A 12,203-nucleotide genomic window follows, 5' to 3' on the forward strand; every position below is an offset into this window, starting at 1 on the left:
TACTTTTCAGACCTTTCACGTAACTAATCGTTATGAATCTCTTAGATGGTGTTAAAAGGCTTTCTAGAAATATGCCTGCAGAGTCCTTTTGTGTAGAGCATATCGGGGACCTGGGTTTCCATGGATGGCACTTTGGGAAGTGCTGGTATAGGCATGGCAGGGCCAGGGCTGCCCCTCTTCACAATGCTGTAAAAGAGACAGGGAGCCTGGGATCGGAGCGCATAAAGCACCAGCTGTGGCACATTGAGTTGAATCAGCACCTTCCTTCCCCCACTGCTCCTTTCCCCAGCTGACTGCCCGCACATGGCTCTGTTGTGATAGTGCTACTTACATGCTAATGTTTTCCGTTCCCTAGTCTACACTTTTGAGTCCTCATGTGTGTGTCTGCTCAAGATATGGAGACCACATCCCTTTTCTGTATAGATACGAAGACCACATTCCTCTTTGTGTATAGATACGGAGACCACATCCCTCTTGCGCCTGAGCAGAGTGGCCTGGAGCCCCTGCTCATCTGGGCTGACCCAGGGCTTTTCCACCTGAGGATGATGATGATAATAATGATGGACAAAGCTCCCAAGATGGCGCTGGGAGGGGTTGGAGAAGAGGCAGAGACACAGATTATGGGGAAAGGAGACCTGGGATCTGTGTTTTTTGCCATGTCCCTGCACCTGCCCACTCAGGTCATTCTTTACAGGTCACCTAGTTTCTCTGGAGTGATGTTTTTCATGTAAAAAGGAGGGATTGTTACCAGATGATTCATCTCTAAGGATTCTTCTACCTCCATAGTTTCCTGACTTAATATCTCTGCCAATTTCCCTGACGCTCCCTTCTAATTTTTCTCTTTTTAAAATTTTCAGCTCTTAACCATTGATGATAACTTCTGTGGCCTGGACATGAATGCCCCTCTGGGAGTGTCCGACATGGTGCGTGGGATTCCCGTCTTCACGGAGGACAGGGACCGCATGACGTCTGTCATCGCATATGTCTACAAGAATCACTCTCTGGCCTTTGTGGGCACCAAAAGTGGCAAGCTGAAGAAGGTAGGAATGAAGTGCAGTCCTTTTGGTTACTGTGAAGACAGTCTGACCCTCCTGGGCTGGAAATTATGTCTTTTCGCTACCTTGGGCGTGTGGGCAGGTGATACTGTTTGAGCTAAGGAGATATGCTGCCGTTGAGGTCACGATGATCATCTTATCCTTTCTCTGCCTCCGTGCTGAGGTTGCGGGGTGAGTGTGTGGATTCACCTCCTCCCTAGAACTGGTGTGCACATGAGAGGTGTCAGACCAGCCTTGCAGCATTGTTCTAAATGGCACATACTGTGTTCAATTTGGGCTTGTGCCTTTAAGGCAAAGGCTTTACTAGGTCTGAGCAACTGGGGAAGGTGGGCAGAGGGAAAGAACAGGCCTGTTCCCCTTGCTCCAGCCCTTCTGGCTGCTGCATCATCTGGAATGCATTCAGGGAACAGAGGGAGGAAAGCGCAGACCTGTTAAAGTTGCAAATGGGGCCCAGAGCCAAGTTGTGGGCTGAGAAAACCACGGGTGCAATGGGAGCATGGAAATTGCTTCTGGTGAGGTCAAATGGTATGATCTAGGGACCTGACGTTTCCCCTGCACTTTCGGAAGCTGGCAAGTTCTGGGGTCCTGGGCGATCTTGGCTCATCAGTTGTGTTGGGAGCAGTCATCCACCGTGGGTTGTTCTGTGCTCAGGCTTCTCATCTCATGAGTTGGAGCTGGCCCTACAGCACATGTCCTTCTTGATTGGGTTAAAAGCCCTTCTAAGATGGTAGGCAGGAGGTCCTGTTTCCTGTTGGCCAATAATTGCATTTTAGTCCTTTCCCAGGAAATATTGGTGATTTCATGTGGAGCTCTTGCTTGTTTATTTTGGCTTCTCTTGGAGTTCTCTGGACATTGTGTGATTCAGATTGGGTGAAGAGGCACTGCCTGATTGAAACTGAGCCTTAATCCCTCCATTTCCCTTTGCTGTATTTCTGGCTGCTAGCTCTGGATGGTCAAGAGGAAATGTTCCAGGCATATTTAGAGGACTATGCCTATTTTACCATCCCACAGTGTAACAGCCCAGCAATCATTTCTGTTGGCATCTCTGTGGACTGGTGGTGTGTCTGGAATAGGAGCATGCGGAGGACAAGAGGCGGGTACCCCGGAGTGTGTTTGTGACTTGGGAACTTGTGTGTGGAGTGATTCTACAGGTGATGACTGGGAAAGAAAACAATGAGCACTGGGGAAACATCATGGTACTCTGCAAGAATGGTGTCCGTGAGGTACCATGCAGCTGGCGCTGCCTAGGAGGAAGTAACCGCCTAATTTGAGTGGAACACCTTCAGTGTCGCAACCAAAAACAGCAAAACACATCTTTAAGAATTGTATTTCATAATTCACTGCAAATAATTCTATTTCATACTTCCTTTCTGTGAAGAAAATGGTAAACACAATGGAATCTTTTCTTGCTGCCTCGGACTCCTCATGAGCTTTGCTCACATAATGAACTGAGTTTTGCAGATACTCAGGGAAGATGCTGCGAGGTTTGGGCATGTTGTCCTCACACAGCTCCTATGTCTGATTGTTGCCACCTTCCCGGGTCTTCCTCTTATGCACTTGGCCACTCATCACTTCCAGTTGCTGCCAGGAATCCTGGTTGACTTCAGCACCTTTCCTCCTCCCTCATTCTGCAGCTTCCAGCTTTGGTGGGTTAGGAAACCAGATTGCCAAGCTTACTGAAATTGTGTCTGACAAGCGTCAGTCCACACTGAGGAGAGAAGTGTGTGAGCTTTTGGTCAGGGACTTCAGATGGCTCGATTCTTCAGTAGGATTCGGCAAGTTTGGTCTGCTGGAAAAGTGAATTCTAAATACGGGGGACATTACTATGTACAATTCATGCACTGAGACCTGCTTTGCCTGCTTCATTGGGTGAATGAGCACTATTGAGAGTAAATAAGTCAGCAAGGCAGTATGGGGGATGCTTTAAGTCTTTTCTCTAGTGAGCTCAGTCTCAGTGCAATGGAGAAGCTAACTTCCTGCCTTGCCCTAAAAGAGTCCTACTCACTGAATTTCCTACCAGCTGCCAGAGGACCATTTACTAGCTGGCAGGATGGAGTAGACCCTGCATGAGGATTTGTGTGTGTGTGTGTGTGTGTGTGTGTGTGTGTGTGATTGTCTGAGCTGGTTGGGCAGTGAATGTTATCAATGAAATGAACATTGAGAGTTCAGTGCACTGCACATAACAAAACAGTTATTTTCTCTTGGAAAAAGGAAGGTGTTTCCTGTCCATGGATGCATTGTAAACCCAAGACAGTCAACTTGCATTTTTGTGCTGTTGGTCCAAGGCTGGGTTGAGGCATCTGGTGGCTGGTGCTCTCTCACCTGTGGAAGCCTGTCCAAATCTGTTTCCCGACAGGGAGGTCAATCGAGTGCAGCACTGTGAGTGTGGAATCAGGACACCACCAGGAGCCTGGGCCAGCAAGGCGCTCAGAGACGACCCTCCCGAGGCAGGTGAGGACAGAGCCCAGCAGTCAGTCAGGCAGGCAGTGACAGGCAACACATACAACAAGAACCTGGGGCTTCATAAACTGTGACTGGCATTCCCATCTTTTACTTTGGTGGGTTGGTGTAAGAACAGTTCTGTTTCAGCCACCTGGGATATTCTGTCTAATTTCCAGAGCAGCGATGGGGCTGGTGAGGCATAAACGTTTCAAAGGTAAGAGCGCAAGGGTCAGTTGTGGGGAATGAGCCTTCAGTCCTCCTGGGGAAAGGCAGGCCATGGGGCGGGGCGGGCGGGGGGGGGGGGGCAAACTTTCTGCTCTGCAGGCTCAGAGTGGCAGCCTTTTAATGGTTTTGCTCACGTCCAGCTCCCGTGCCTGCAGACTCAGCACAGCTGGCCCAAGGGAACAGTCTGAGTTGGGAAAGGAAGGCTGGGCCGCCGAGTCTGTTGTTTGAAATAATAAAAAGCAAAAGTGGCCCGTTTATTTATTTTTTTTCTGAACAATAGAATTCCCCACCCCCGCTCACTCACTAAGCACCACTCCCCTTTCCTTGTAATAATTCCGACTCGCTTTTCCCAGAGGTTATCAGGACCACAGTCACCTTTTGGGCAGAGGCCCAGCCATGACAAGTTGTGAAGCTGCAGGAGGATTTTGCTGGAAGTTTTGCAAGCCACTGAGGCCAGGGCATGAAAATAATGGAAATCATACTGTAGCCATAATTATAGAGTTGGTTTCTCTGAGCCCTGTAATAATCTCCTGTGTGTATCAAGGCTTTACGGTATGACAAGAGACTGGAAATGGGGGTAGGTGGTCAGGAGACAGCTTGGGGAGATGCTAAGAGTAAGGGTGTTTGCTGTGGGTTTCAGGGGTCCAGGAGCTAGACTGAGCTATCTGTGGGCTGCCCTCAAAATTACTGACTTTTTATTTTGCTTGAAAGGCATGAGTCCCAATCATTTGCAACCTTGTCTTTGACGACTGTGATTTCACTCCTTTGGTGCACACATCACATGAAGCAGGGGGAAAGGAGATGAGGAAAGTACCAATTTAGATGTCTTTGATGTTTTCTGATATGTGTGTGTTGTCATGGTATTGGCAGCCTCTTCCTGTGGTGAACTTTAAGGGTATGTGTGTAAAGAAATATGACCTATAAATGCTACAGTCATGAGTAGGTGTCTAGGAACTTAGCAATAACCTACAGACTGTTAATATTTCCACTATAGGTAAAACTCGTAAGGCAAATGCCATCTTGACTGGCTTTAGGGCCAAGCAAACCTAAACCTTTGGCTTGAATTGGGACAATCAGCTCAGTGTTGTCTCCGAAGCACAAGATTTCTTCACAAGAATATTTCTGCTGAAATCCTTTCCCTCTCTCTCTTTCTCTGCCTCTTGCTTTCCTTTCACTAAGCGATCATTTTTATGGCTGCTGTTCAGTGGTGAATTACTGCCTGACATTAGTGGGAGAGACTAATGTTCATTGTGAACCAAAACATCATAAACTTCCACTTGAGGTGCGATTGCTCCTCTCGCTGGTGATTGCATCTTCCCTGGATGTTTTTGCTAGGTTAAACTGTTCACACCTAAGAGGGTGGAGCGCTGTATGGATGTTGGTTAAGTCTGGCTGGCCTTGCTATTAGCCTGTTGTAGGACATGCATCCATGTGTCTGTGCACAGACGAATCCATACCAGCCTCTCTGAGTAGGAACTGGGTGCACATTCCCATGGAGAGGAGATAGGAGTATACAGTACAAAAATCATTCTTATTGGGAATTGTCATGTAGATTAATTTAATCTTCCTAAATTTTTTTGCTTGAGCCTGTTTTAAAATTAATTTGCTTGTGTTCCCTAGACCCTCAGCATAGGTCCACAAGGGGAATCACCCAGGAGTGGATTGGAATGGAGGGAGACCCACCTGGGGTGAACATTGCTTCTCAGGAACAGATGCTGTGTGTGTGCCTTCAGTGCTCGAGTCACAAAGCAATATCAGATCAGAGAGTCCAGCCCCTGCTTTCTTGCTTCCTAAATGTACCTGGGAATTCTTCCTAAAATTACTCTGGAAATTTGAATCCACTTTAACTAAAAATAAATATTCATAGCACAGAAAGCCCTGCAGGTGGATGGAAGTGTCAGGATATCAAATGGAGATACAATGTTGGAACACCAAATAGAACAGGAACCTGTGGTTAGGGCAGAGGGCATGTGTATTTGATATAGGGTTCAGTCAGGTAGTTCTGTTGTGCTATATGTTTCTCCAGCCCAAGCTGCCATGGGCTCATGTGTGATTGATCACAAGCAGAAAGGGAAAGAAATGCAGAAGCATCAGGGCTGACCGATTTCCATGACAGGGAAAGACCATCTATTTGCTATATTGTGTGTGCATTTTCCATCCCTGGTTTTGCAAATGTTAAACCTGCATAGACCTTACCCTGTGGGTTGTGTGAAGGGGAGGCTGAGGTTGAAGAGCTCCAGGCAGAAGATCCCACAGGTGTACCAGCAGTGCCACCCTCCCTCCTCTGATTTCACGTTCAACCACACACAGACAGTATTCTGTCGTTAGTCTTTCCAGCCTGAGATTTCTAAGACTGGCCCTTCAGACTGACCTTGCCTCAGACCAGTGCATGCTCTTCTCAAGGGCCTTCCTCCCACCTCGTTTCAATCTCTTCTGCTGTGTTTTAAGCTTTCTTCCCAAGTTGAACTCAGTTGATAAGAAGAGCAACTAAGCTGGTTGATGTCCTCTTGGACATATTTTATATTCTTCAACGCTATTAAGCCCTCAGTCAATCACCCTTTTGATGTAAGTGTGGCCACACTGGCCCCTTTTCTTATCTTTTTCCATTTCTCACTATACTGCCCTTGGGCCCACCCACCTTCCCTGCATGTCCCTGGGGGATCTCGAGTGGTTCCTCTGTGCTAACCTGAATAAGCCCAGGGAAGTATTTTCATCATGAAGTTTCTGCTGCAGCCAATAGCGAGGCACTGTTGCATTCTCCTCCTGGCTTCCTCCTGAAACACACATTGAGATCCTAGCAAAGAGTTTCTCAGGAACACTTGTCATTCTGTTTTCCAAGTGATCATTGCTGGTGCACATGATTTAAAGAGATCGTCTTAAATGAGCTTTGCCAATTCAAGATTTATTGATACATGTGCCACTTTTTTGAATCATATGTGTGTATATACACACGTTGGTATAGAAAGATCCTGATCATAAATTAAAATGCAAACATATTAAAATTGAAGAAAGTGCTACAGAAACACCCCAAATCATAGAGCACATTCAGTCAGCTGATACACAAATGTCAGACACACTAGAGGAATTTATCCAGTGACACATGCAATTGAAGTAAAATATTGTGCTTTACAAGAACATATCATTAAAATGAAAACTAGCAGCATATCAGGAGTCTGGCCATGTAACCAAGACAACAAAGATAGGAAAGGATGAAAGACATGATGTACAGAGGAAGAGGGAGGAGGCAGAGGCAAGAAGAGGGAATGAGCCGCCAACCATAAGTGGTCCTTTTAGTGCTGGGCTCACACCTGCTAGACTCTGGATGGGAGGAGAATAGAATCTTGAAGTCTCCCAGAGAGGGTAGAGTCAGAGGAGGTCTTTGTTACCAGCAATTGCTATGATTTCCTCAGCCACTTTGATGGGGAAGGCAGTGGCAGTTGGAATGATTCACAGGTCACCAGTTGATGTTCTGACTGGGGGTCTGCTGAGAGTCCATACTTAGGGAACTTCCTGGGAATGTATCCACTGGGCTTGCTTATTGGTGATATCATGGTGCTGCTTTTCCCAGCAGTTCTGGCTTCTCATGGAAGTATGCATGGTGACTTTAAAAGAGGTCTCCTGGCCGGACGCAGTGGCTCACGCCTGTAATCCAAGCACTTTGGGAGGCTGAGGCAGGAAGATCATGAGGCCAGGAGTTCAAGACCAGGATGACCAACATGGTGAAACCCCGTCTCTACTAAAAATACAAAAATTAGCCGGGCATGGTGGCGCGTACCCGTAATCCCAGCTATTCAGGACGCTGAGGCAGGAGAATCACTTGAACCCAGGAGGCAGAGGTTGCAGTGAGCCAAGATCACGCCATTGCACTCCAGCCTGGTCAACAGAGCAAGACTCCATCTCAAAAACAAACAAAAAAAGGTTTCTTCAAAGCTCCCACACTCACTCCATACCTTCTCTCCTGGCCCATGAGACGCAGGTGTATTAGTTATCAATTGCCGTGAACTACTCCAGAACTTAGAGGCTTTGAACAACACTTATTATCATACATACAGTTTCTGTGGTTCTGGAACCTGGGCATGGCTCAGCTGGGTCCTCTGGCTTAGGGTCAAGGTGTTGGCTAGGGCTGCAGTCATCCCAAGGCTAAAGACAGGAATGGGGAAGAGTCTACCTCCAGTGTCACTCCCAGGTTTGTTGGCAAGCTTCAGGTCCTCACTTGAGAGATCCCTGCATTGCCATGTGGGCCCCCCATGAGGCCACCTACACAACAATGTGTGAAGCAGCAGGCTTCTCTAGAAGGATGTCTGAGAGATGGGGGCGAGAAAGAGGCTGAGTAAGGTGCAGGCCTTTGTCATTTTGAAACTTGGTTTCAGAAGTGACACCCCATCCCCTTTGCTGTATTCTGTCTTAGAAGCCAGCCACCGGGTCCAGCTCACACTCCAGGAGGGGGCTCTATAGGTCATGAGCACCCAGAGGTGGGGATCACTGGGGGCCATGTTGGAGGCTGCCTTCTACACGAGTGCTTTGTTTCTCAGCCATTGAGGGGACTTGAACCCATACTTTCAAACTTCAAGTTCACTTTTGGTAGCATGGAAAAGGACACAGCCTTCCTCAGGAACACCAGTGGCCCAGGCACTGAATCCTGTCTTTTGACTTGTGGCTTTGATTGTGCAAACACAGTAGAGAATCCAGAGGATAAACAGGAGGCTGTGAAGCAGTTGCCACACACACAGGACCAGGGGTGAGGAAGCTTCCTCAACAAGGTGGCCTGGGGGCTCAGTAGGCAGTCCCAGGTGCTCTGTTCATCTAGAGAGAGGGCAGTGCTCGATGATGGACCAAAGACACTTAGATTTTGAATCAGTAGTTGCTGAGAACTCTGTGTGTCCATGGAGAATCCATATCTTCTGCCTTTGGTCTCTGTGGGGAAGCCCCCAGCATCTTAGGAAGGGGTCGTTTTCTTAGTGCTTAGGGCTGGCAGAAAAGAGGTGATGCAGAGGAAACTACCAAGCTTTGAACACCGTGTAGGCACCAGGATTGTTCTAGATGTTTTCACATGTTACTTACATTGATTGTTACGTGTAATCCTCAATTTTTTTTTTTTTTGAGGAGATGTTACACCTTCCATGTAAAATGGAGGAAAGGGGTTGGGTAACTCCCCAGAGGTCACACGGTCTAATCTGAGGTTGTCCTGGACCTGTATAGAGTAATATCATGGACTCTACCTAAGGCCTGGCTCCTGGGCTGTACGGTAGGTCCCCTCCCCAATGGAGGGAGGAGGTGGTGGCTGGGCCTCTGGTACCTGCCCCGGAGCCTGTTGCTCAGAACCTTCCTTTCATTCACTCTGTCCCTGCCCTGGCTCAGGTCCTGATGTCCATGCTAGGGTGGTTGAAACTGATTTTCCCCTCTTTAATCCATCTTCCTGGGATGGATTAAAGAGGGGAGCACTTTAGGGACAGGAAAATCAGTTTGGATGGATCCTAGATGGCAGATTCAGCTTCCTAAAGCAGTTCCAATCCTCTCACCCTTGTCACTAAGAAAAACAAAACTGGACTTGTCTCACCCACCCTTCCGTAGACCCTTGCCTGTAGTTCTGCCTGTGTGGAAGTGGCCCTAACATGCTGAGGACTCAGGTCCCCTACTCAGCCATTCAGCCTCAGCTGGCTGCCTCGGCCTTCACGTTTTGAGTCCTCAAGGGCCCTGGCTAAATTTAAATACCAAGAAAGAGGCTCCCACCTGAGAAACGGGAGGGGACTCCTGCCTCCGTGGCTATTCTCACATCACCAACCTGCCTCCATGGGCAATTTCCTTCTCCGAGGGCAATTATGCCGGAGCTCAGATCCCACAGCCGAGTGGGAGGCGGCCATGGGGAGGGCAGGAGGTTTTGTGGGAGGCAGCCGAGCTATGCTTTTCCACTTACCCCTGGCATGCTGCCTGGGACAGACTGGGCCTATCTTTGTCTTGGTTTCTCACTGGAATTGTCCCTCCTAGAGCCTATGGGACTGTATGCTGTGGTTCTGGGTGATTTTTCCTGTGATGGGTTATCCATGGTCCCTCTCTTGACCCATGTGGAGGATGGCAGCTTCTCCCTAATCACGGGTCATTATTGCTTTGCAAGCGCTCTGGAGCGGAGGGCCTAATGAGCCAGTCTCCTTCTTACTCCCGGTCACCTGGAGCACCTGTCGCCACCAGCACATCCAATCTTCTTTTTCCTTCTAAGTGTCTAGCCCCTAAACCTGAGCTTCTCGGCTCTTCTCACAATCCTTTGCCTACTTTCCTCACTTTCACCCGCTCCATTCTTACCTTTTCCTTCCTGTCACTCTGTAGTATTGTACTTTTAACTTCACTTTCACCCCCTCCATTCTTACCTTTTCCTTCCTGTCACTCTGTAGTATTGTACTTTTAACTTCACTTTCACCCCCTCCATTCTTACCTTTTCCTTCCTGTCACTCTGTAGTATTGTACTTTTAACTTAGTGAAGATGTGTTCGCAAATGTTATCTTGACCAATTAATTTGCTCAGGATGATGTGGAGTTAGGAAGGCCAGAGGCAGTGTTGGCTTTGCTATTTCTTTATAGATATGGGGACTTGGGGGAATAGTATGATTGGATGGGAGGTTAGGGAGACTACTTCAGAAGTGTGCATAGTTCTTTATATAGTCAAACCTCTTTTTAAAAAAATGCAAAGAGACCAGGACCAGTGGCTCATGCCTGTAATCTCAGTACTTTGGGAGGCCGAGGTGGGTGGATCACTTCAGGCCAGGGGTTCGAGACCAGCCTGAGCAACACGACAAAACCCTGTTTCTACTAAAAATAGAAAAATAAACAAAAAGAAAAATTAGCTGGGTGTGATGGTACATGTCTGTAGTCCCAGCTACTCCAGAGGCTGAGGCAGGAGAGTCGCTTGAACCCAGGAGGTGGAGGTTGCAGTGAGCCGAGATTGTGCCACTGCACTCCAGCCAGGGCAACAGAGTGAGATCCTGTCTCAAAAAGAATGATTAATAAATAAAATAAAAGAATACAAAGAATCTACAAAGAGCAATCCTCTTTCCCCCTAAACCACTCCTGTCCGCCCACTGCAGGCAGCATTCTCTCCATCGCCCATTGTGGGGTCCCAGGCTCACTAAGGTGCGGGCAGAAGGCTGTATTCCCCATGCCCTGTGTTGTGGCACAGCTGCATGGGGACCCAGCTCTATTTTGTTGGCTTACTGGGTTTCCCTTATGAGTCCTTTTAGGAAAGGCTCTCCACTTACCCCTGGCCTGCTCCCTGGGACAGACTGGGCCTATCTTTGTCTTGGTTTCTCACTGGAATTGTCCCTCCTATGGCCTATGGGACTGGGTGCCATGTGGCTCCAAAGGTTGCATCTGTGAGAAGTGGGTGTTGGTTTGGGGTTTTACCCCACCTCACAGGCTCTCCCTTCTTTGGGGTTGCCCTCTGACACTTCCAGTGCCTCGCCTAGTCCCAGTTTTCCTTTCGGGAACTTTTTTTTTTCCCCCAAAGAGATAGGGTCTTGCTCTGTCACCCAGACCAGAGTGAAGAGGTGCTATCCTGTCTCACTACAGCCTCAAACTTCTGGGTTCAAGTGATCTGCCTGTCTCAGTCTCCCGAGTAGCTGGGACTACAGGTATGTGCCACCATGCTCCACTAATTTTTAACATTTTTTATAGAGGTGGGATCTTGGATCTTGCTATATTGCCCAGTCTGGTCTTAAACTCATGACCTCAAGCAATCCTCCCACCTCGGCCTCCCAAAATTCTGAGATGTATGAGCTACCATGTCTGGTCATGGGACATTGTTTGAGCTGCCTTCCAAAAAGTTTCTCCCCTCCTGGAGAAGGCTTCTGAGGCTTTGGTGGCAAGGAGGTTGGAAGGAAAGAGATGGGTTGTCTTTCTGCTTAACCACTTTTACCTTCCCACCAAGATATGAGTATTCTGGGGCTGGAGGTGGCTAAATTTGGGTGTTCCCAGGTATTGTTGGACCTGAGAGGCCAGAATGATGTTGAAACCACCTGATGAGCTGCCCTTATTATTGCATCCAAAACTTAAACCAAATCCTACTGTGTTCCAGGTATTCCCATGGGAGTCGTAGATACAAATTGCCATTTTGGCCTCCAGGCAGGAGATCATATATGGGTGCCTTATATACATTGTGGTTTTTTAAAATAATGAAAATGATTAGATATCTTCAGTCTACCTTTAAAAATCTGTAAGTCAATACATTCTTTACCTTGGTCTTTCTGCAACAGACCAACATTTCCTCCAGTGATAATTCAGCTCTGTCCCTTTTGTTCTTCCTTCCCCTGCAGAGCATAAAACTTATCCATGATTTTCTGTCTGAAACAGGATTCCTCTACTACAAGTATCTCTTGTGAAGGGTAAACAGAATTTTTTAAATGTTGCATGTAATTATAACCATATTTTAAATGCATCAGGTTAGCATACCTGGAATATTTTATTTTATTTAATCTTTATGATCAAAGTTGTCCTG

At 47.6% G+C, this 12,203-nt stretch overlaps 1 protein-coding gene across 4 annotated transcripts in view; it reads left to right on the plus strand.

Moving 5' to 3' along the window:
* PLXNA4 (plexin A4) overlaps positions 1–12,203 on the plus strand; it is a 526,156-nt gene that overhangs the window by 162,220 nt on the left and 351,733 nt on the right. For 3 of the 4 annotated variants that reach the window (XM_033192850.1, XM_033192853.1, XM_033192851.1), the window contains one exon: positions 858–1,040. In XM_033192850.1, coding sequence (XP_033048741.1) covers positions 858–1,040 — 183 coding nt within the window. Of the gene's footprint in view, positions 1–857; positions 1,041–5,342; positions 5,594–12,203 lie in introns of those variants that run through there. The other variant, XM_033192852.1, reaches the window with a different exon arrangement.

The sequence above is a fragment of the Trachypithecus francoisi genome, unplaced genomic scaffold, assembly GCF_009764315.1.
Source record: "Trachypithecus francoisi isolate TF-2019V2 unplaced genomic scaffold, Tfra_2.0 Lachesis_group4, whole genome shotgun sequence".
Taxonomy (NCBI): Eukaryota; Metazoa; Chordata; class Mammalia; order Primates; family Cercopithecidae; genus Trachypithecus; species Trachypithecus francoisi.